Source organism: Drosophila elegans, unplaced genomic scaffold, assembly GCF_018152505.1.
Source record: "Drosophila elegans isolate 14027-0461.03 unplaced genomic scaffold, ASM1815250v1 contig_149, whole genome shotgun sequence".
NCBI classification, from domain to species: Eukaryota; Metazoa; Arthropoda; class Insecta; order Diptera; family Drosophilidae; genus Drosophila; species Drosophila elegans.
This window is the reverse complement of record NW_024545513.1, coordinates 22,841,386-22,866,571: the sequence shown is the minus strand read 5'-3', so window position 1 is coordinate 22,866,571 and position 25,186 is coordinate 22,841,386. Positions and strand designations below refer to the sequence as shown.

The 25,186-nt window shown below is 38.8% G+C and overlaps 3 protein-coding genes across 3 annotated transcripts; all 3 read left to right on the top strand.

Moving 5' to 3' along the window:
* The first annotated feature begins 4,879 nt into the window (after window positions 1-4,879).
* On the top strand, window positions 4,880-14,199 carry LOC108135434. The gene is made up of 9 exons (XM_017256173.2): window positions 4,880-5,119; window positions 6,929-7,301; window positions 7,379-9,740; window positions 10,773-10,885; window positions 10,981-11,149; window positions 12,415-12,505; window positions 12,564-12,671; window positions 12,785-12,917; window positions 13,078-14,199. Exons 2-9 carry the CDS (start codon window positions 6,963-6,965, stop codon window positions 13,099-13,101), a joined length of 3,339 nt encoding a protein of 1,112 aa, XP_017111662.1. The 5' UTR covers window positions 4,880-5,119; window positions 6,929-6,962; the 3' UTR covers window positions 13,102-14,199.
* A 578-nt stretch (window positions 14,200-14,777) lies between these two features.
* On the top strand, window positions 14,778-16,878 carry LOC108135435 (fibroleukin). The gene is made up of 2 exons (XM_017256174.2): window positions 14,778-16,313; window positions 16,391-16,878. Exons 1-2 carry the CDS (start codon window positions 15,115-15,117, stop codon window positions 16,527-16,529), a joined length of 1,338 nt encoding a protein of 445 aa, XP_017111663.1. The 5' UTR covers window positions 14,778-15,114; the 3' UTR covers window positions 16,530-16,878.
* Window positions 16,879-17,833: 955 nt separating this feature from the next.
* LOC108135403 lies at window positions 17,834-18,222 on the top strand. Its single transcript, XM_017256101.2, is given in 2 exon segments — window positions 17,834-18,017; window positions 18,020-18,222. Coding segments are annotated over 2 exon segments (387 nt in total).
* Window positions 18,223-25,186: the final 6,964 nt, after the last annotated feature.

The following is a 25,186-nucleotide window of genomic DNA, read 5'->3' as shown; positions in this document are numbered from 1 at the left end:
ACTGAGCCCGACTTCAGGTAATACCAAACAGCCATACCCACATACCCCATACCCACATCCATACACCCAGTCTCAACTCGCAGTCGACGTCGCAGCTGGCGTCGCTGTCGGCGTTTCATTTGAGCGCATTGCAATGCAACGATGTGAGGGGGAAAGAGAGATAAGAGAAGGAGGCAAGGAGACGACGTCGCCTCTTCTACCTGCCGGATAACGCGAAATCAAGAAAGGTAGACCCGGTTCGGGATCCGAACTACGAAATACTCTAACAGACCGTTAAAATCCAAGCCCATCTTAACCAAAATAGCGATGATCCCCTGCAAACTGATTATACAGTCATCTACCAAGTTTCATATAATTTGTTTGAAAACGAATAAAATAGAAATCCTTTGGCGGCTTTTATATCTGAATAATGAACCAATGCCGTTCGTGTAAATTAATCCAGGAACCTGTGTCCATTTTGCTCGAATCAGATAGTTATCATTTTATAAAAACTGCAGAATATCAAAAGCCAAATATTTGAACACTTTTTTAAATAGAAAGCGAATAATTGTTATCTAAAATTATAATATATTTTTGAATGACTACTTTAATTTAACTTATAGACGTCACAAATTTATCTATTTTACTTCTGTCCACAAAGTGTATAAAAATTTTCCAATTGATGACATATTCAGCCAAATAGACTTTTTGAAATATCAAATAACGATTTTTATGGTTCCTGTTTTTTCTACAGATTTATACAAATAACCAGAAATATGAGCTAGTGCTATGAATATGCCAAATATTTGAACACTTTTTTAAATAGAAAGCGAATAATTGTTATCTAAAATTATAATATATTTTTGAATGACTACTTTAATTTAACTTATAGACGTCACAAATTTATCTATTTTACTTCTGTCCACAAAGTGTATAAAAATTTTCCAATTGATGACATATTCAGCCAAATAGACTTTTTGAAATATCAAATAACGATTTTTATGGTTCCTGTTTTTTCTACAGATTTATACAAATAACCAGAAATATGAGCTAGTGCTATGACTGATAAATAAGTCAAACTAATGAGTTGTAGTCATTAATCAAAACTGGAAGGCTCATCGATTAGAAACGTTGCTATGACAGTAAGAAAATCGTTTTTTTAGGATAGAAGCCGTTAAAGCTATGACTAAATTTGAACACCCTCAGGATAGGGTATACGAAAGCTAAACAACAACAGAGCCAGTCAGCAGCCTGTTGATATTTTCTTGTTTTCGTTTGGCATGTGGTGTGGTGCTCTTGGTGGTGCTGCTGCCTGGGCCAGTGGTTTCGGACTCGGACTCGGACTCGGATTCGGATTCGAAGTCAGAGTTTCAGTGGGCAGGAAGGTAGGACGCGAGCCACAGAGGCGTAGGCGGTGGGCTGGAACTCGCATTAAAGGGGGAGGCAACCCAGCAGAGGGGAGTGCTCCCATATCTTTCCCATATCGCAGTAATTCCGCGCCGGATCGTAATTCTGTCAAAACGGAGCAACATATTTTATTTGCAACATATTGGGACCAGCCTCCTCAATGCATTATTACACTGAAGGATTAAGTGCGAGGGCCATCATAATATTATATATCAGTGAAATATTACTAAGATTAAATATTCGGATATGTGTATCTCAGGGTTATCGTTTTTTGTCCAATCCCATTTAAATTGACAGAACCTACTTTATAGATTTAAAGAGGCCTTTAAATATAATATTATTATATTATACTAATATTATTATTATCTTATATTGAGATTACTTTAAGAAACCAACCCACATGAGGCGTTGAGGCGTTTTTATTAGATACAAAAGTATTTGTACTATAATTGCTTGATAATTACAAAGTAATTAGTTTTCACATGTAGATTATCATTGAAACACCTATTAAATAGTTCCGATTTCAAGCCTGGTTTACCATCTGTGATACAGACCGATTCGTAGGCAATATTTAAAATGGTTCATTTGAATAGGGGCAGTTCCCTGAAATCGAATGGCAAAATAATAAGTCCAGCTGAAAAGAAAGCAATTAGCTGCTACGGCCAGAATTTTTCTATATATGTTGATTCCAAACAATTAAATGAAAATTCCACCCATGTGAGCTCCGAATTATTTCGGCCAGATGAGATTAAAGACGGCTTTTTCCACCGCCCGCTGTTAAGCGGGGCGCAGCCAATGCCCGATTTCGCACAGTGTACAATTGATCCAAAGATGCTGCGACTGCGCAGGTAGAAAAAAAAAACAAACACAAACAAAGATACAGATACAAACACAAATGCAGATGCAGTGTATCTGTGTGCGGCATTGGCATCTCGCAGCGTCTACTTGTTGTTGTTGATTTTCATCGGCTTTAATGCCTTTGTCTATTTTGGGTTTCTGTTTATGGCGTGGGTTTTTCTCAATTGCATTTTTGGGCGCGCTCTCGACTGCATCAGCTCAAACACAATGACGGGCAAAATAATAGCACTAATTTTTTTGTTTTTAAAAAATAATATACAAAATATAGTTGCGAAACTTTCCAACTTACAATAGCAACAACTATTTTAAAAAAGAAGCCTTGGTTTCTTAGTTTTTAAATTGGACAATTTTCTAGAAATGTATTTTTTCAAAGCTCAAATTGTTCTGATTTCTAGCAATATTGAGGATGCCACATTAATCAGTAAGATTTCAAAATCACTTAATAAGGTGTCCATCAATAATATGCAAAAATAACTATATTTTGAATCCACAAGTCGTCTTATTGATTTATTTCCAAATACGACGTTATTTTGACTTCGCACTTTTATACTAGTGATTTTGTGGCACCCCTATTATCATAAGTTTTAATAACCAGAAGCCTTGGTATTTGCCCACCATTGAAACCTGGTTCCGGAGTTATTATATTTACTTTTCAAATTGCTCTTTTTTAAAAAAATATATTTTTTTTGAAGAGATATAAATCTTAAATTTTAGTTATTCATTTCAATGTTTCATAGAAACGTTTTTATTGTAAGAAAAATGACTATGTAACTCTATTATTTAAAAGGTCTATATAGACAAATAATTTTATAGTCATGTGTTCAAATTCTTTTCTCGATTTTTTAAGGAACTTAAAAAAAACATGTGCTACTGATTTGACTGCTGCTGTGGGTGTCATTTGTATGCGTGTGGAAATACCAGAATTACCTAAATAACAACAAGAATAGCCATGCACTTATATAGCAATGTTTGTAATCGGATCGGATCGGCATGTTGGCCAGTTCTCGATCTCAATTGCTGGCCAAAAGTTTCAGGCCGTTCGAGTGTCGGCTTGTCTGTCTGACTGACGTCCGTCTCTTTCTGCGCCCCATCAGCCTTCTCTTTCTGGCCGCCAGTTCATATGTAATTCGTTTTCTTTTCGCATTCCGATGACATTCCACGGCGTCGCATTTTTGTTTTTGTCACAAGTCCCGACTTGTTGTCACTTTTCAGTGCTCAGTCTACTGTGTTTTCTGTTGTTTGTCTGTTTTCAGTAGTTACCACTCGAGAGGTGGTAACCAGCATTATGCGTTATGCGTTATGCATGCCGCCTGGCATTTAATTCACATTTTAGCACAAATTATTAAATATTTGACAGGCCGGCCGCACAACGAAAGTGAGAGCGATGGTGAAATGGCCGGAGAAGCGACTTCCGTCACTGCTGCACACAGAATGGCTAATTTATGCGATTATTGGCAACGGCAGCCCTGCCATTTGCGGCCGTATTTTTGTCATTTTAATAACTCTTGCATTGTGGACGAGCACTGTGGCCACAGCCGCAGCGCAAATAATCACAAAGCCCAGCGAAACGTGTTCGCCGCAGTGAAAGTAACGGCCAAAGTCAACAGTCAACAGGTAACAGGCACAAGCACCAGGCACCAAGCACCAGGTAGCAACAGGTGGTGATCCCGACGGTCAGAAGCCAAAAATGGCAACCACTCCCATCCCAGATAATCCTTGCCAATTCCGAAAATTTGCAATACTTAAAAGTGGTATACAACATGTCAAGCCATTTATAAAAACACCTACAATAATATCTAAACATGCAAGCTTTTAGAAGCTTCAAATATTTACAAACGTAACTTCGAAAACAATATTATTTAAATTTTTTATAATACATAATATTGCTCATGTTCTATTGCATTCGTTTTTGTTTCTGTAACGGATAAACAAATATGAAAAAATTTTTATTGAATTTTAAAACAAATGAACAATCTTAGTGATAAGCTTATATCTTTGGTAAATATTTACATATACACATTTCTTAATTCCAATTAAAATTCAAATTTAAACCCAAAAACGGCTGTTTTATCGATAATTCAATCGAATATTCGGTTCTTTTCCTTGAGCTATCAGTGCCATCCACCACTGCTTGGGTTTGGTCATTAAATATCTAGACGTGGTTTGAAACTTAACTTACTGGCTTCTTTGTCATTTTTAGGTCCTTTCTTTGCTGTGGAACTTTCGAACTCGCCGGCGATGTTAAATCTGGCTGAAATACCACAACTAGATATTTACACATCTAAAATCGACAAAACTTATGTTTTAAATTAATGAATACATTTTAGTGATTTAAAGCTTTTGAAAAAATAATTCTAGGCAGAAAACAATCAATATTTTTTTTAAAACAAAGGTTACAACTATTTTTTTTGGTATTTATGAAGCTTATGTTATAAAAAAAACAAACAATTAATAGCATTTTTTCTGATTAACAGTTTCGGCAATTTTCGATTCGATATTCTTCAAGTCGGTTAAAAGAAATGTTAGGCGAATTTATTAGGTTTTCTCAGTGGTATTTTGGGTAACTGAAACAGTATTTAACGGTATTTATTTTCGGACCGGATGGTATTTTGTATCGTTGTCGGCGCGGTCACACTGATGCTGAAATGAAATTGAAAATCGAAATCGAAATTGAAAGCAGCGGCCGTGCAGCAATTGCAATTGCGATGCGTGCAATTAATATTAATCCTGTCAACAAATCTGTGCTGAGCGCGCAGTGCAGCCAATAGGAATCAGATCGGAATTGGGATTGCAAGTGGAGACAGGATCGGAATCGGGAATCGGATCGGAAATCGTGAATCGGAGGAAGGAGAATCAACGAAAGAGGCAGCGAAAGGCAAGTGCGATTGCAACTGGAATTGTATTTGTAATGAATGCAAACGGGTGTGCTAGTGTTGATGTTGTGTGTGTGTGCGAGTCTGGCCTGCACTGGATGAGTTTGTGTTGTGTGTGTACGCGAGAGGAGAGCAATAATTAAATTAAGCAAAGGTGTTAAATTGAGCCAGTATGTGTGTGCGTAGGTGTCGTGGCTCTCTCGCAAAGTGTGTGCGTGCATGTGTGTGTGTGTGTGTGTGCGAGTTGTGTATATATGCAGAGTGACAAAATTCTAATAAGAATTTTTGTTATCGCTGCTGCACTCAGTCGCTTTTTTTCTTGCTCTCTCTCTCTCTCTCTCACACACATTCTCTCTCTTTATTTCCCTCCCGCTAGCGGCACCTATATAAAATGGCTTAAAAAAATACTAGCAAAACGTCGTACTACGAAAACGACGACGCACGACATCGGTGGGCGGTGGGCGGCTTTCGGGGGGCGGCTGCCTTTTCCGGCTACTCTATGTGCCCATGTGTGTGTGTACTACAGCGGTACTTTTTACGCACTTCAAAATCCAATTGGCAAAGATGCATCCTTGAAATCGCTCCCAGAAAAATCCCCATTGTAAATCTCACTCAAAATCTGCACTTTCGGAAAGTCTCCTCTTGCAAGCCAAATCAGAATCCAATCCCCACCTAAATCTCTACGCCCAAAAAAAAAAATCTCGTCTGCTTTTTTGGCTTCAATTTCTGCGCACAAGCACGAGCGTAGGTGAAAAGGGGGCGGCGGAGGCGGCGTTGGGCGGAGGGGCGGTGAGGGGGGCGGCCAGGACGACAGGACGAAAAACGGCGCACGCAACTGTCATTGACCTTCAATTGCATTCGTTGCAAGCTGCAGCCGCCGCACCCAAAGGTCATAGGTTGGGATGTGTGTCATTTAATTAATCAAAATCGAACCCTAAAGATCGCAGCTAATACCATTGCCATTCGTTAAATATATCGCCTTTGGAACATCCTTTTTTTGGCCTTATATGTAAATTGGCGAAACATTGTGCACCTAAGGCGGCCAAAACACCGTTGACAAGTTGAACTTTTTCCGCAAAAGCGGTTTTTTTAAAATAATATAAGGCGAAATCTAATCCATCTCAAGTTTTATAAATTACTCGATAGATAACTTCTTTGATATAAATCGTGTCTAGTGCTTTAATTTACAAGACTTGGATATCAATAGTTAATGATTTGGTCTACTTCCTATATCTTTCAAACTTAAAACGCAAGTTTATTTTTAAATGCCTGAGTTTTAATTTTTTAACAACTTGTTTTATGTGTGAATAATCCTTTAAACTTAACCTTAAATTAATAATACACTTTAATCCTATAATATTAATATAATATAATATTGCTTTTAAAAACTTCAAAAGCTTTGTTCTTGCTTGGTTTTTTGTTTTTATTTTCCGTAAAATTAAATCAAACATAACATTTATATTTAATGTACTTTGTACCTAAAGCATTTTAATGATAAATCTTAAAGAAACTTCAGAAATTGCCAAACAAATTAATTAATAATTAATTATAATATAAGAATGCCTTTCTTTTTATTTTGTTTAAACTGTCCAATATAGGAATTTTTTTAGAATTAAAAAAAAAAAGTACCAAACAATTAGTTTTTAATAACCAAGAATCTATTTTAATCTCCCTATTTTGTATCCTTATTATTATGATAGCTGGCTTAAAAACGTTGAAAATGACAATATAATTTCTTGAGATATATCTTTTAATATCCTTGAAAATTGTTTATTAATATCCTGAACCTTCCGTATATCTGCAATTTATAGCTGTTGCCTCTCACCTGAGTCTCTGGCCCGGAAAATGGAATCGTCCATTAAGCTTAAGGACAGCAACTCCAACTGCAGCTCCAATTCGAATGGCAATGTGGGCGGCATCGTGTCAGGGGGCGGAGGCGGAGGTGGAGGTAGTGGAGGAGGAGGAGGAGGAGGTGGAGGAGGAGGCGTATGCGTGTCCAGCATCTGCAGCAGCGATAGCTTCAGCATCATGCCACCGCCGCATCACGAACTGGTCAGTGCCAACAGCATCGAGCTGAATGCGGCGGCCTCTTTGAGCGACGACAGCGGTGTGCCGCTGACCACCAACAGCTCCATCTCCAGTGGCGATTCCTACCGCCTGGGCATGTGCAAATTCGAGATTGAGGTAAGCTCTCGTCATCGTCGTGGTGGTGGCTGGCATGCCAAACCCCTAATCCTGTGTGTGATGACTGACTATTGCAGATGGTGGAGAGCGATGGCGAGGTGTCGCAATTCGATTCACTGGACAATTGCTCGGAGGGCGGCATGAGTGCCGAGAACTTCAATACGCTGAAAAAGGGACCCCTGGCGCCCATCGATCCACCGCCCGAATTCCAGGACTCGCCACAGACCACCCTGGTGCGCTCCATCTCCAAGAATATCGTGAACAGTCTGCGTCGCTGGACCTCCTCGCAATCGTCGTTCGAGCACCTCAAGGACGATGCTGCCACAACCATGATGAGCGGCTTGGCCACGGCTGTCCTGCCCGAGGAACCTCATTCCCATTCCCATCCACATCCTCATCCACATCCCCATTCCCATTCCCATTCCCATCCACATCCGTATCCCCATCCACATCCACATCCGGCTGGAGCACAGGAATTGGTGCTGCTGCTGGCCAAGGCCGAGTGCAAACTGGACGCTTTGGACGGACAGGCCTTGGGCCAGATGAGCCTGAAGGAGTCGTATGCGATCAACAAGCACTTGTACTCCAGTGACTCCATACTGAACAGCCATACGGACAACATCTACGACGAACCGAACAACATTGTGAGCAGCTCGCTGGGCAACAGTGTGGATCTGCTGGAGGAGGAGCAGTCGGAGGCGAGTAGCTGCTCGCCATTGCCATCGCCACCGCCGCCCGTGTCCATTGTGAAGATCAAGCAGACCCTGTGTCCGTATTACCAGGACCACACGCGCTATTTCAAGGCCATACCCACGGAACAGGACAATATAGCCAGTGCCAAGGCGGCGGCTGCCCAGCAGCGATTCAACAGTGCCGGCCTCTCGGAGATCCACGACTATGACCTCTACTACGGCGCCAGGAGGCAGCCGGCGGAGCAGAGCAGTCTGCAGCGACGCCAGGCCTCGCTCTACAGTCCGCTGGGTCACACCAGCCACTGTCACTACCATCACAGCCATGGCCATGGCCATGGGCATGGGCATGGGAATGGGCATGGGTACGGTGGCCATGGGCACCATCATCATCACCACCATCACCACCACCAGCCGGGATACGGCTACAGCCATGGCCAGCGGCCCAATTCGAGGAACTCGCTGAACAGCCGCCTGAGCAGCTCGCACAACTCGCTGAACGTGTCGTCCGCCAACAAGCCCGATGACTCCATCTTCATCACCCAGGCCATGTCCCACGATGCCCTGTTCACGCGCGAGATCTCCGACTTTTATAACGTGCCCATCGATTCGGACATCTATGCCTTCCCCGTCGACATGATCGAGCAGCAGCAGCAGCAGCAGTTGCAGTTGGTGGAGGAGCAACAGCAGCAGCAGCAGCAGCAGCAGAAACCCACTGCACCCACTTACCACAAGGCGAGCAGACGGAATAAGCGGAACAAGCGCAAGCAGCGCTACGGAGGATCGGGCACGGGCGCCGGCACGGAGACCAGCGATGGCGATGGCGAGAAGAGCAAGCATGGCAAGTATCGCACACCCGTGGGAGTAATGGGCGTGGGCGTGGGCGTGGGCGTGGGCATGGGCCAAGTCAGCGAATCGGAGCCATTGCACATGACCCTGGACGAGGTGAAGCAGTTCTATCACACACTCTACTCGGATGCGGGCAGCAAGCCCAATGCCACCGCCAAGCCGATGGTCAAGTCGAGCAACGAGACCATTTGGAGTGTGTCCACCAATACCACCACCACGACGGCGAGAACGCGTAGCAGTGTGGGCACCACCAGGACTGCAGGAGGTGGTGGTCCGTCGGGTGGGTCCAACAATGCAGCCAATGGAGGCGGAGGAACTAGCAGTGATGGTGGTGGCGCCAGTTCCGGTGGCAAGTATCTGAGCAAGCAGAATAAGCACAATCTGGACAACGATAAGCTGAACAACAACAATAACAACAACAACAACCACCATCATCAGCCATCGCAACAGCAGCTGGAGAAGCCACCAACGGAGCACCACAATCACACCCACAGCCAGCAATTGCCGAACAACAAGCACGTCCTGCACTCCGAGAAGAAGTCCCAGTTCACGCTGAATCTGAAGCAGCGCTTCTGCAGCATCTTTCGCTTCCGGCGCAGCAATCACAGCCGCTGCCGGGGATCGGCTGGCACTCAAACGGGCACTCTGGCCAATGCAAATGCAAACGCTGCCGCCGCCTCCGCCGTCGCCGCCGCCGCCGCAATGCCACTGATCCCCAATCCAGCTGCCGTGATAACCAGCGCACCGGGAGTGGCGGGCCAGGCCCAGCTGGCCACCGAACTGAATGGCGGGAATGGCCTGGGAGGAGGAGCATTGATCGCGGCAGAGGCGTCGGACGAACCGAATGCCGATCTGCGCAAGAAGTTCCAGTCCCGTGCCCTGCCACCACTACCAAAGAAGGGTGAGTAGCAGTTCGCTGCATGAGCCACTCACATTTACATAAAAGATAGTTTCGAGTAAATCATGCTCGGAAATGTTTATTTTTCAAATGGCCAAGCTCATGGCTAAGACTCGTATAGGTATTATATTAGATCAGCATTACGAAGAGTAACAAAGTACAGAGGCTAGAATTAAGGTATTTCCCCTAAGTCGCAAACCGCGAATTCTTAAGCACATGAAATAATCCGTCTGTCCGTCCGTTTCTACGCAAACTAGTCTCTCAGTTTTAAAGCTATCTGCATGAAACTTTCCCAAAAGTTGTCTTTCTATAGCATATAACTCCCATTGGAACAATTGGAAAAAAAAAATATGTAACTTTGGTGTTTGGTGGTTTTTTAATTATTTTTTAGTTCTTCGAGATATAGTAATGGTTAAATATTTCAGAATTACGGTTTAAATTTCATCGAAATCGGACGACTATAACTTAAAGCTCCCATGGGCACAATAAAAATATAAAAAAAAAATTTTATAAGTTTAACTTTTTTATTTTGTAATTTTTTTTAGAAATTCTTTTTGATTAATTGATAATTTGACAGTTCAGAATTACGCTTTTAATTTTATTAAAATGGGAAAACGATATCATATAGCTGCCATAGGAACTTTCAAATAATTGAGCTGCAAATCATCATAGCTTCAATGTAAACATACACGCAAGTCAATTATAATTTTAATGTTTTGAAGAATCTTTAATTTTTGCAATAGCTGCAAGGGCATAAGAACTTCGGCTTGCCGAACTTTGCTTCCTTTCTTGTTTAAATAAGATTAAATTGGGATGTCTCACATCTAGCATTTAACGTCGTTGTCCAAAAGCTATTCAGTACACAGCGTTACTATTTGGACAATGAGCCCTATGAACCCAAGATGAGTTTTACGAGCAACCTAAGCTGATCTGATTTCTAATGAATCAAGTATTTGTGGTTCATGGTTTGAACCCTGAACCCAAGAACAAAGATAGATCGATTCCAATGACTGTCCTACATTCCTACATTTCCAGCTGCTGCCTATGCCATTGAAGCCGTTAAGACGGAACCGGAGGAGCTCAAGACGAACGTGGTGCAGGAGCCGCGGGCGCTGCAGTTCACCTCCAGCATTGAGAAAGTCAAAGACGTAGGTTAAAGGGTGGGACTTTCCCTTCCCACGCCCCCCCTTCCCCTTCCCAACCGAAAACAACGGCCTAATTGTATCCCGATCTTATCCCGCAGTATGGCTGGTACTGGGGTCCCCTGTCCAGCGAGGCGGCCGAGAAGGTCCTCTCCAGCGAACCGGATGGCTCCTTCATCGTGCGCGACAGCTCCGACGACCACTACATCTTCTCGCTGAGCTTCAAACTGAACAACTGCGTGCGCCATGTGCGCATCGAGCAGGATCAGGGTGAGTGAGGGCGATTCTGAAGACATTGTTTATTGTATTTATATCTACCGATTCGTAATACGTGTAACGATATCTAAACATACAGCTGCGGTCATGGGTATAGTAGTGGGACAATCTAAAGTCATGGGACAACTTATGTTTTAATTTATCTCAATGTTTAGTCAACAATGTACAAAATACGCCTCAAATAGCTTTTGACATTCTTTTAGTTTTTCAATGAAAATTTAAACTGTTAATAATTCTGTACAATTCACTTTTCTAAATACTGTAGTAATTAATTTTAAACAAATTGAAGAACCTGCACTTTGTTTTTAATATATTACCTACTTATAAATTAAAATAAAATAGTTTGTCAATATTTTTTATAAATATTTTAAAATATACCTATAATAATATGGATTTCATATGTGTCATATTTAAGTATTAGCTTCAACAAATGTTCAAAAGTAGCTTTAAAATAAATAAATTAATTAATTTATATAAGCTAAAAAACTAATATTTGCATGACCACAGCTGTATACATAATGAATATAATAAATATGTACATAACGTAGATACTTAACGATTTTAATAAATATGTACAAGTAGTATAGAACTCACGACTTTAATATAGACTCAAATATATATATAACGACCTAAATGTGTGTCTAACAAAACCAAAACAAATTTACTTAAAAGATCAGATATTTTAGCTTTATCTATTCGCTTATTGTGATAGGTTTCGTATTTACATATATGAAATAGTAGATATTCTTTCGGTAGACATTATATGAAAAACTTCTAAAAAGATAATATTTTTTGTAATTCTTTTAAATATTTTTCACAACTTTTTGGAAAAAAACTAATGTTTGACAAACTTACTTGCTTAAATTAAAATAATTAAAAAAACTTGCTTACAAAAATAATTAAAAATACTTCGTTCAATCTATAGATGTTGGTATCGTTCATGTAAAAATCTTATAGAAATTCATATATTTCCGAAAGTATTTAATCGACCGAATTCAAATGAAATAATTAAATAATAAATATGCAATTGCAGTTATAAAATCGTAACACCTATGTAACCCCTTAAAAAACTATGAGTATGGACTTCCAAAGCCATAAACTAATCTGCTGAAAACCCAAATTAATACATTTTAAGCGTATACTGCTAGGTAATAGCTTAAACTTAAGACATCGGGGATAATATAACTCCTGTATTTATATGAAGATTTCATTTATCGACTTGTACCAAACCTTATGAATATCTCATGTACTTTTGCCAGGAACCTTTTCCTTCGGCTCGTACGCCAAGTTCAAGTCGCAAACTATCACCGAGTTCATTGAGAAGGCGGTCGAGCATTCGCGAAGCGGCAGGTTAGTGCATCCCACTTAAATCCACCATATCAGGGTCATCCAAAACTATATTCCACAGATATCTTTTCTTTCTGCATCGTCGGCCGGAGCACGGACCAATGCGTGTGCAATTAACCAATCCAGTATCTAGGTTTAAGCATGTACAAAGCTTGCAGCACATGTGCAGGTTGGTCATTATTTTCTGAATCTAGCTTATCTTTTGGCCATGTTTGGCATAGATATATATATATATATAAATTGTTATTTATAAACTATCATTGTCGTCTGCTGTTCTTGTAGATTTGTTATACTAAAGGCGGTTATACGAAAGGATCTTATACAGACATTGCCATTACCGAGAAGACTTCTAGACTATCTTAACTATAAGCACTGCTACTCCGAGCAGGTGGAGAGCGACAGTTCGCATTCGCAGGTATGTTAATCACCAATTAACTGGGCTAAGTAATAATATATTTGTAACTTTAAAAATGCTTACAGTGATTTGATTTCAAATGTAATATGCACACTTATAGCATGTCGATTTTTAGCCCCTTTATCTATCTTATTTTATTTATTTGTTCTATATTTTACAGATATCTGGCGATGGAACAATGTAAGAGAACGGATATAGAACAGTGACGATTCGCTTGTGACAACAAAACGTAAACGAAAGCAACAGAAATTATTACCTTAAATAAGTAGTAGAATTTAACGAAACATTAAACAACGGCGACAAAGCAAACAAACAAACAACCGTTAAGCGTTCTGTATAACAAGAACCGCAAACAAAAAAAAAACAAACAAACACCAAACAAAAACAAAAGTTACATGAGTAAGCAAAGCGAGGAAATTGTTAGTTTTGCTAAACAAAAAAAAAAAAAGAGAAAAACGAAAATCGAAAAACGACAAACCAGAAAAACCAAGAAAACAAAATTCAAAACTCTGTTTATTGATCATTTTTTTGTACTCGGTGCTATACTATAAATATTAACTATTTAATGAAAGGAATGCAGAAAAAAAACAAGAATATGACGATTATATAAATTAATTATGCGTAGTCAAGTAAACGAATAACACAATTGTACATAAATATGTTTGAGAGCCAGTAATCCAAGTCCCACCCACAAGCATAGCCAACCACAACCCCCTCGAACCCTTACCCCCACCCCCACCCACAGCCCCACCCTCCCCTTTGGGCACGAATCAGACAGAGAAGGCGACAAGGTCGTTGATGTTTTGTGTAATCAATTAATTACTTTTATGCTTGCCTTTTAGCTGTGATTTAACCAAGTCGTCGAATGTTGAATGGAAGGCGACTTGCAGTTTTGTATTTAATAGATTTGATATAGCCTAGCCCCCATGTAGTTGAGGTTCTGTTACGCACACTCGATCTGAAACCATTTCGAGGCTGCTCAATCATCCACCAATGCCAGTGCCCAGAGGTCCTTGAACCTTAAACAAAAAGCGATCCCCCGCAGTTGGAGATCGAACATGTAGTAACCATTATTGCACTTAGTTTAATCCATGTCATAAACTCAAACGAAGTTGTTGAGCAGAGCAATTGATGGAAATCACACACAGAAGAATGATGGGAAACCAACAACCAATACTTGTATTTAGACTTATTTGAATTGTTAACTAATTTTTGTTTTCGGCTTTGTTATTTATGTTTTAAGCTCAACTCTTTTGTACTCTATATTTTATGGTTTGTTTTTAGTTTGTATTTATTTGAATTTTCTTTTTTTTTTTTTTGTAAAATTAGGTATACGATATAAGAAAACCTCCTCCAATCCAATCCAATCCAAGCCAAGCCAAGCCAAATTCGAGTCCGTCTTGGACTCTGATCCTCCTTGAACATTAAACAAACAATATTTGTCTATGGAAATTAAAATAAACGAATGACGATAGAAATACAAAGCAATGCAGATGATAAGAGGGCGAGGAAAGGAGAACGATCGGTCACAGCAAATGAGCAAAACAACAAAGGCAATATAAAGAAATTTTTAATAATAAAAATTAAACAATGAAATTTTTGCATCGGTTGCTTTTTTTGAGGCATACATTTGGGGCTCTGAAAAAATTGATTGGGTAAATTTAATATAATTGTTTTCTGTGGATTTTTCGAGGCCTTTATCAAAACATCAAAGATCATCCAAATTTTCCTTCTACATTTCTTGTCCTATAATATTAAATTGATCATATTTCTATATATCGAATGCAACCTGATTGGTTTTTATTTAAATCAAAAATCAAATCTAATTAAATTGAGTTTTGTTTTTTTGTTGAATTTTTTAAACAATTTGTATCAAATAAATTGCAATAAAATCAAAATTCTTCATTTTTTAAAGGACAGATAGAAGGAGAGCAACCCAAGCCTTTAAAGCTGAAATTAAATAAGTATATAGACTCGTCAGCTTTCGATCCAAACATTTTTGGGAATTTCCATGACCGTGCACTTTTGGCGGGATTTTCTAAAGTTTTGTTTTCGTGTGAATCAGAATTAAAGATACGATTTTGAGCTCATAGGAGCAAAATTTGCTCTTATCTCAAGCGAACACTGACTATTTAAGTCGGACTAATGTCCGAAGTCAAATTAAGTTTAGTTCCGACTCGCCCAGTGCCTAGACATAATGAACTCGCGCTGGTTGCCGATTTTTCTGGCACTATGGCTTTCCTTAGCCGCCGCAGATCCAGTCAAAAATATGGACAATCAGTGTGGCGAACATTGCTTGAATATATTGAAGCCCATGTTCGATCATCTTGAACAGCTTAAGGAATTATCCGATACCAACAGTGAACTGAAGGCGAGACTAAACAACAACTCGCAGACAATTAACGACTTGCACAGTCAGGTAATTATTGCTGAGCGAGAAGTCAAGACCAAGGACGACCTAATAATGGTGCAAAAAAACCACATCGAGAATCAAAGCGAACTGCTCCATAACAAAGCCGAAAAAATAAATACTTTGAGTGAAAGTATAAAAGAAATGCAGATTCTTTTAGACCGTTCTTCGGATCAAATCAATATCCTTGAATCACAAATCAGTGCTCTGAAAGAAAAACTGGGCACCCAAGCTGCCCAGCTAAAGGATCAAAAGGAGCTGCACAATTTGGTAAACAAAATGACAAAGGATATAATTGAATTGCAGAGTAAGTTGGCAACTGTCACAGGTGAACTCGAAGTTAGGAACCACCTTATAAAGAAAAAGGATTCGCAAATTAGGGAGCAAAGTAAAGACATCACGACCAAAGACAACCAAATCAATGGCTTAAGCAGTGCAGTAAAAAAGGTTTCCAAGGAATTAACCCTCGCAACCGATGATCTGTTGAAGTGCAATGGCACCGATAGATGTCCCATTGGCAGTCCAAGGGGAATTTACAAAATAAAATCACACGGATTGAAGCACTTCGAAGTGCCGTGCAACGAAACCGGTTGGATGACCATTCAAAAGCGGTTCGACGGCTCCGAGAATTTCAATCGACCCTGGCAGGACTACAAGAGCGGATTCGGCGATGTTAGGGCCGAGTTCTTCCTGGGACTGGAGAGAATCTACCAGATGACAAAGGACGTTCAGCACGAGCTCTACATCAAGCTTGGCATGTTTTATGGGTCGACCAGCTACATACATTACGACGATTTCAAGATCGGCAGCGAGGCCGAATCATACTACCTGAAATCACTTGGGCAACATAATGGTCCGGCCGGAGATTCTCTAACTTACAATTTGAACGACAAGTTCAGCACATTCGACCGGGACAATGACAAGGCCAAGGGGAATTGCGCTGAAGATCACGCCGGTGGTTGGTGGTACAAAAGATGCTGCATAAGGTATGTTTCAACTAAAATTAACGAATTTAATTTACATCGTTTGAGCCAAATGGCCCACTAAACACTTGCATTTGCAGCACGCTGAATGCAAAGTACTATAAGGATGGCATAAGACAGGACGGACCCCAGGGACTTCAATGGGGCACCTGGCAGAACTACAACTACAATGTGTCACTCACCTTTTCGGAAATGATGATAAGGCCCAAATCCCGATGAACGCGAACCCAATTTCTTCGATACACGGTCATTCATGTATAGTTTTTAAATAGTTTGAAATACTTAGTTTACATTCGACATTTCATTTTACATTCGACAAAACGTAGTCTACATCTTTTAACAGACCCACTTCAATTTGATTCTTTGCTCCTAGGTGGCGCCAGTCTATTTGGTTTTTGCATGAAAATTGGTTTACCATGTTTTAAATAATTGTTTAACAATGTTACGCCAAAATGATTTTCTGCACAACAAGATTGGTGAACATTTTATTTTACTGCGTGACACACATAACACACTTGAACTTAAAAAAAAATGTTTGGCCATTTAGAAGTTTTTAAAATATTAAAGTCTATGGGATTAAAAACAACTTTATTTTTAATAGTATTGATGCATAATATTTTATTTACATTTATTTATATTTTTTAACATTGAAATGCCTCATTAAAAAGCTTCAGCTTAACATTATCTTGTAGGATAATTTCTTAAAAATAAAATATTACAAATCGACCGAAATCAAGTTAAATTTAGTTCAGAATGTTATATCATTCATGATTTTATTGAACTAATAAGAAGAATTCTAAGTTGTTAATGAGTTAAAATTAATGTTTTACGAATTTTGTATTTGTTTATTGATTTTTGTTAAATAAATGCAAATTTATAGGGCTAAAACCCCCAAAAAGCAATCTTTAAAATACTTCAATAAAAACAATGAGTATTTAAATATGAACAAAATTTTACGATAAGTTCATATGCAGTACAGTAATACAGCATTCCTTTGGTCAACTTTATCTGACATGCTGCTTATCAATACGACTTTAAGTGCGGTTTAACCTACAACTTTCCCAATTACCTTGCGTCTGTCCACAATGGTTTCTAAAGTAGGTATAGCACTCAGACGACCGTAGATCAATGAGAAACGTATTACGCAATAATAAAAACTGTCACCGAATGGCGGCGCCGGGATTGGGATTTTCAACCCATTTTCAGGTAACGCCATGAATGCCGGGAAATTCCAGGGGATTTCCAGTAGAGCAGATCATTCATGAAATTGTGTCGTGGACACGTGTTGTCGATTACCTGAATCCTCCCGATCCCTTCGAGACTTCAAAACTAGGTAAGTATATGCTGATCAGGTAGTGAACCGGGGTTTTCCAACGGTTTTGTGAATGAAACGTCTCTCGTATATAATGCGATCCCAAAGGAGAGGGGACAATCAGAAGTCCAGAAAACCTCAAGCGATCGACACATCGAATCCATTCGAAGTTCAGGAGTAAAACACAAGGAAAACCGCAAATCTGAGAGACATGGCAGTACTGAGGATCACCGCATCCACCATCGTGTGCCTAACCATCATTCTTTCTGGCAATGCGCTGGGCGCATCCATATCTAGCGGAACCGGAATCGGAACTGGAAGCCAAGGACGACCCCAAAGGATCGGGGAGTGCCGGGAGCTCTGCTACCGCCAGTCCCTGCCGATGATCACGCCCCCCTCCTGTGCCGATCCCGGCCAGAGTGCTACATGTGCCACGACTACTGCCGCGTCCTCGAGGTCGTCCAGCTGAGTCTGGCCACGTCGATGTGCGCGGATCGGGAGTTCTGCACCCGGGGATGTCGGGTGGCCTGCTCTTATCACCGCCTGGGCCTGGGACTACTCCACCAGGACACGAGTGCCAATGCGGTGCTCAAGAAATAAGGCGGCGGAGAAACGGGGATATTGATACTTGTAAATACTCACCTACTTTAATTGCCTACCATAAGTGTACAGTTCGTATTAGACTTGATAGGAAAATTAAATCAAATGAAAACTAACAAATCCGTTTTTTTAAACTATTAAACATAAACTATTCGGGGAATCATTCTAATTTAAAATTAGTTGGGACTAAATATGGTGCACATAACAATTCCCTAGAAAAATTAACTTGCTATGGGATTAAATTGCAATCTTAGACAAATAAACCACAAATCGTTTTGCATTTCATAAACTTTTGTTTTAGAAATCCCAAAATCTAAATATGTTAGGCTTCCTTAACAAATCTGACTCTTGTACTGTTGTACCTGGGACATATGGTTCAAAATTTGGAATCGTTAAGATCGTCATAATAAATTAAATCGATTTACAGCTAAAAATCATAAATTTTTGGAAAAAAGTCATGAAAAATGGGAAATTTAGTCATAAAAACAAACACTATTATAGCTATGTGTCTTACTTTGGTCAAGTTGCATTTCAAAAATCTGTTTTTTTTTTTATCAGAACTCTTGGCGGAAATTGTTAAATGTTGGAATGTCGTATACCGATGAATTAGTCTTTAATTTTCCAATCAAATGAAATTCAGAGCTAAAAATTATGGGGTATGTTGAAATTCAAACAATTTTCATATCAAATCAAAACTGAATTTTCTAAATAAATCAAAAAAAATTAAAAAAAAAACAGTTTTATTGTTGGGAATTCTCTATAAACAATGCAATCAATTTTGAAAAACAATTTCTGCGAAATATTGTTAAATATCGGATTGTCATAGCTTGTTGAGTAAAATTTTCAATCGATTTAGATACAGATAAATAAGTAAGGTATGTAAGTAAGCAGGATATGTTTTACAAAATTTCTTTAAAACCTTAAAAGCTTAATTGAGAGTGTTTTCATTTTATAATTTACCAAGTCTACATACTCACTATTAATTATTTAGGAAAGTAGGTTGAATTTGGATAGCCCAAAATGTTTTCAAACCCTACATTTTAGGGGACTAGAAATATGAAAATCGAAAATCAGCTGGAAATCAGGGAAAACATGTAAACCTCGCCAATTAGTGGTTGGGCAAATGGTTATTAGTTCATAAAAAAGAAAGTCAACTGCGGACAGTTTTGGGCCTGGGCTCTGCACTTCTCACGAACGGGATTGGCAATGTGAATTGGTAACTGGGAATTGGGAATTGGTAACTGGGAATTGGGAATTGGCCAGGCTGTTGCCGCCAGCTGTTGCAGTTGCTGTTTTTGGCCCGATCCCGAGCCCGATCCCGAGCCCGATCCCGATCCGGTCTGGATGTTGGCTTTATTAATCACCGGCGGCCAGGAGGCCAAAAAGCAGGAGGATGAGCAGCAGCAGCAGCAGCAGCAGGAGCATGAGCATGAGGTTCGAAGTTGAAGCCTGCACGAAATAATTCAAGCTTGCATATATATGAAGGAGAATGCAGAAAAAAAATTAAATTAAAAATGCGGCGCACATAGAAAAAGGGGCACACAACAGGTGGCCCAGTTGGTTCGCCCGACCGGCCACGACCGGATATTGACTGGCTCTTCGATCGCATACAGCATATAGCATATAGCATATAGATATAGCAAGCTATACAATGCCACGACATATGGTATGGCGATCCGAATGCATCGATAAGGAGGAGACCTAACGGTTACCGTCCTCCGACCATTATAATCGCCATCATCGGCAGCATCAATATTTTGTGACTCCCCTTTAAATTGTTTGCCTTCACACCTAATTACATAATTGCATAAAAATGCAGCCATCCGGATTTCGAATGGGTTTGCAACACCACCCGACCCCTTAACCCCCCGCTGTCCTGCTGTCACATAAAACCGTGGCGAGCGCATAAAAAGCGGCAGCGATGATCATAAAAAAATCGATTTGAAGTCTATAAAAATCATATCATACAAATTTTTATATGGCCATGCTCGTTTTTAAAATGTCACGTCGGGAGAGCTGGGCAAAGGGGGGATTTTTCGGGGGAGAGGGGTCTGACAGGCTAACGAACTGAGCGTAAGCCCCAAACACACAAGTCAAAGAAAACAATATTAACAAAGACGGTGGCTTAACAGAAATGAAAATAAAACCGATGTCTTGTTGCCCTGGACTCAAAAGTTAGTTGCATACAAAGTACTTAGTAAAATACTCAAACGTTTTATGGCATATTTTAAAAATTCAATGAAATTCAGATTTTGTTAAAATTAAAAAATGAGCGTACTTTTTTTTATAATTTTTTTAAATATAAATATCTTATATATTGTTTCACTTTTTTTGTGATAACCATATATTAAAATTAAAAAAAAAAGATACATGGTTCATATTAAAATAATGCACAGAATTACAAATTTGAAAATTCAAAAACATAAATAAAAATTAAAGAAATAATACAAAAATAATATTGTATTAGTTTGTGTTTAGAAAATATTGGTATACGTAAACCAAATTCCTTGATTTCAGCTAAACTTGCCTTCATTCTAGGAATAAATGCCTTGAATTTGAGGCTTCCATTTTTAGGCAATATTTTCCTAAATTTTGTATGGAAGGCTCAAATTCTTTAAATTAAGTCTATTTTTTCTTAAAATCGAGAAATTTTCTTTTCTAAGTGTATTTATTAACAGTTAAAATTAAACGAATGTCGCTTGAACAGTTGTGTATTTTTTTGTATTACATATAAATCATTTCTTTTTAATCACATATGGAAAAATGTATAGAAAGAACAAGGTTTATGTTACCATACACTTTCCTCAATAATCTTCCAAAACGAATGAAAAAGTCAATACCCCTTCCAAAAACCGGAGAGGCGAAGATTTCGAAATGGAAAACTAAGCTGCGTTTTGAAAGCAAATTAAATGCCACGACAAATGGTGCAAGAGGAATGACAGATAAATTTCCCATTGACCAACAGGTGCCTGGCGATGTAATGGGTATAGGAATGGGTATAGGAATGGGTTCCGGAATGGGTTTCGGAATGGGTATGGGCATGTGGATTTCTACCAAGACCCCTCCACATACCTCATACCCCCCCCTCCGTTACTTGAATGCTTCTCCAGCGAATTGAAAACTTTTCTCGATGATGCAATAAATTCACAGATAAATGTTAATTTACGAGTGGAGGAGAGCAGACCGTGGAATAGGGGGAGGTGGCCCCGCGACAGGCAGTCTGGCATTCAGGCTTTCTGGCATTCTGGGCCCTTCCTCCTTAGATGTGCAGGGGGATGCCCCCTTTTGGGGCCCCCTCAAGATTATGATTATTGAAATGTTTTTCGAGCTCGTCAAACGAAACCAAACGAAACGAAACGAAACGCGGCGGGCGTGCAAATCACGAAGTGCTATATCCAAATCCGGATATTTATACCTGTATTTGTACATGTGCAGCTACGTATTAATTAATTATAAGCCACAAAGACAGGCACCTCCAAAGCTCCGAATCTCCGTAGCTCCATCTCCTCATCCACCTTAACTTCCACCTCCATAACGTGCACGAAGGTGAGAAATCAATTTTCAGTATCTCGCTTTGTGTTTAATATTTTTCCAGTGAAATGCGCCGACCAGCCGACGATGATGAGCCTCAGTTTTGGCTGAAGCTAAAGCTGAAGCTTCAGCATTGGCTTCAGTTTGAGCCCCAGGCATCGGTTGTGACGGAGGTTCAGGTTCAAGCACTTGCAAAAAATTATTTTGCATTATTCTATACACAAGGTACATATTAGTTCACCAGAAAATGCATATGTTTAAAAAACTATAAGTAGCTAAAAAAAAATATGAAATTTATAATACTTAACCACTCTCATACAACGTATTTGTTATTGGGACATTCTTATTTCAGGATTATTAATACTATTCTTTAGAATATGACATTTTTTGATATATTGGAAAATAAGAGAAATAACCAAATGTTGACTATTAACAAAAAGAAATCGCTTAAAAGGTACGATTCACAAGAAACTTATATGCATTCCATTTCTTGAAGTGCACCTCATACTGGGATTCTGTTTAGGTCGCTGTTCTGGGGCACGTAAATTAGGATAACAACGTGAAACATAATTATTACTTTGGACAGATATGGCAGCGTCTGCTGCGCCTGCGCCCGAGTTCCTCAGTTCCTGAGTTCTTCAATTCTCAGTTTCAGTTGGAGTCCTCATTCCCTTACCCATACCCATACCCTACCCAATCCTGGCCAGCGTGGCCCAAATAAATGTATTAAAGTTGGTTAACGCCTTCATTTCGGGGCCGCTCTCTTGTCCCGATCGACTCGAGGTCGCTTTTCTGGGTCCCAAAGTAGGTGTAATAAAAAATATGAATTGTTGTTGTATTAAGATCCATCCAAACGGAAAACAGCAAACAGAAAACAGCAAACGGCAAACAGAAAACAGCAAACAGCAGGCAAAGATCATTCAGCGCTTTTTACGACCCGCAACGAATTGCAAGTCAGCAATTCGTGTGAAATACTCGCATGCATATTCGGTTAAGCCCAAAAGTTAATCCAACTTATGGGAAACATCCGTCGTGGATCAGGGCTTATTGCTAGAAATTTAAATTAGATAATTAATATATTATTCTATGATGTTTATTGCCACAACAACATAAAGACAATTATGGTTATTTTCTATTTATGATTTTTCAGAGCTTTAAGAGCTTATTCTTAGAGCATTAGTCACGATTAATGTAGAACTCAAGTGGGTTCATGTCTCAGATTTATATTTTTATAGTCATAATTTAAAGTATATGTTTATGGTACAATGCATAATATTACAATTAAAATTTTTTAACTTTTTCCATGATGAAAAATAATATTGTTATATAAATACATTTTATATGAAGACTGCAATACACTATCGAAACCCAATAATGAACAGTAAACGAAGTTTATTATTCAAAAAGGCCACATTATTTATTTAATGAATGAATCTGTTTTCAAATAAGCTCAATTGGCTGTGCAATAAACATATTTAAGCAATTGAATTACCTGACTACAAATGATTGTGCAATGAAACCAGTTAAGTATTAACATAGAGTTGGTTTTTTTTTTGTTGAACAAATTGGGGGCTCACGGATTGAATGTATATTAAAAAACGACATTGGTTGTGTTAAAGAATAACAACTACAGTTTTTACATAAATGATCAAGTTTCATGTTAAAAAAACGAGTAAGATAGTTTACATGTTATGCGGCATAGTAATTTAATGACAAATTACCATATCGAACTCAAATCAATAAGAAATTTTTAAATTTATGCTTAAAGTAATAAATATTATGTAATAATATATTATATTTATAGATAAGCCCATCATTGAACTTACAAGTTAAGAAATTGAGTATATAATAAACAAATAAATAAATGCACAGTAATGAATGTAATAGTACATTTTAATTAAGGTTCATTTTATAATTAAAGTAATAAAGTAAAATGTATTATTTAATAACATATTTTAATATAAGTTTATTATTGAACTTACAAGTTTTAAAATTAAGTTAATACCAAATAAATAAATAAATTCACAGTTGTTTTTCTTTGATGCTTATGACAATGTATGTAATAAAACAATATAATTAAGGCATATTATTATTTCAAACAAATTCACTGTTTCTTTGCTTGAATACATGTATTTGAATCGCTTTCGTAACTTATAAATAAATTAATCATATTAAAGTTGCCCAGTTTGGTCACTTAACCCCTAATTTAATTAGAGCCTCTTTTGTGCACTTCGATTGGTTAATTGGCATTTGATCTTTGGGCTCATCAGCTAATTAACGACCGCCGCCGATCAGCAGACAATCCCCACCAGCTGCGACCGCCGGCCACCCGCTGGTGGTTCGGATTAAGCTCGATTCTCTGCGGATGCCCAGATCTCCAGATCCCCAAATCCCCAGATCTCTAGATTCCCAGATCTCCAGGATTCCCAATAGGAAATGCCACGAAATCGAAAATGCAAAACGAAATTGGCAACAGAGACAGAGTGGGACTCTGGTTTCGTTTCGTTGTTTCTGTTTCTGAATCTGATTCTGTTTCTGTTTCGGTCTCTTTTCCTGATTTTTTCTTTTATTTCTGCAGAAAATACAGAAAAAAGGAAACGTGGGCCGTGGCCGTGCGTAATGAAGACGTTAAGCTCGGAGGATCAGCAGTGGGCTATGGAGTCGAGCGGATCTTTAAGAGAGCTGCCAGGCATACGTTGCCGTTACAGCCCAGCCCCATCTCCTCCATTTCCATCTCCAAAACGATTCTCCCGTCTTACCCTCTTTGCCGATTCTCGCTACACAGTGAAAAACTGTTAGATTATTTGTATATTTTTAAGGTAAACCTTACTTTACCTAAAGTAAAAGTACAAAATGGCCTTATAATCCTTTCTCTGGATCCCAAATATTATGTCATTAGTTTCAATTCATTGAGGAGAATTGTGATATTGGAGTAGTAGCCAATAATGCATACCTCCAACTGTTGAGAAGTGTGTTTTATTAAATGTATAATGTATTAAATTGATATAAACTTTAATTGAGATATGATATTTCCGAATTATATCAGAAACTAATAAAAAACTTTTGTTTTTATTGTTTGTTGTAAAGATCGCCAACAGACAAAGTTTTAATATGGTATGATCAAAAAAAATTTTTTTTTAAATGTTGAACCCCTTAAAGATAGAGACTATATTATGTATTTCTTAATAATGTGAATAGTACTTCAACAAATATATAAAAAATATATTTTTTTAGAAGAAAACTCGTCTTGAAGGGCTTCTTTTCTTTTTTATTCTACATAAAATTCAATTACTAAAATGCAGTTAAACTTCCCGAACTCAAACTACCAACTGCCAACATATATATTTGAGTTATACAACTAATTTAAGCATTGTATCTGTTTCTGTAAACAGGACTTCCTTTTCTCGCTGTGTGCGTAACTCTTTGAGGCTCG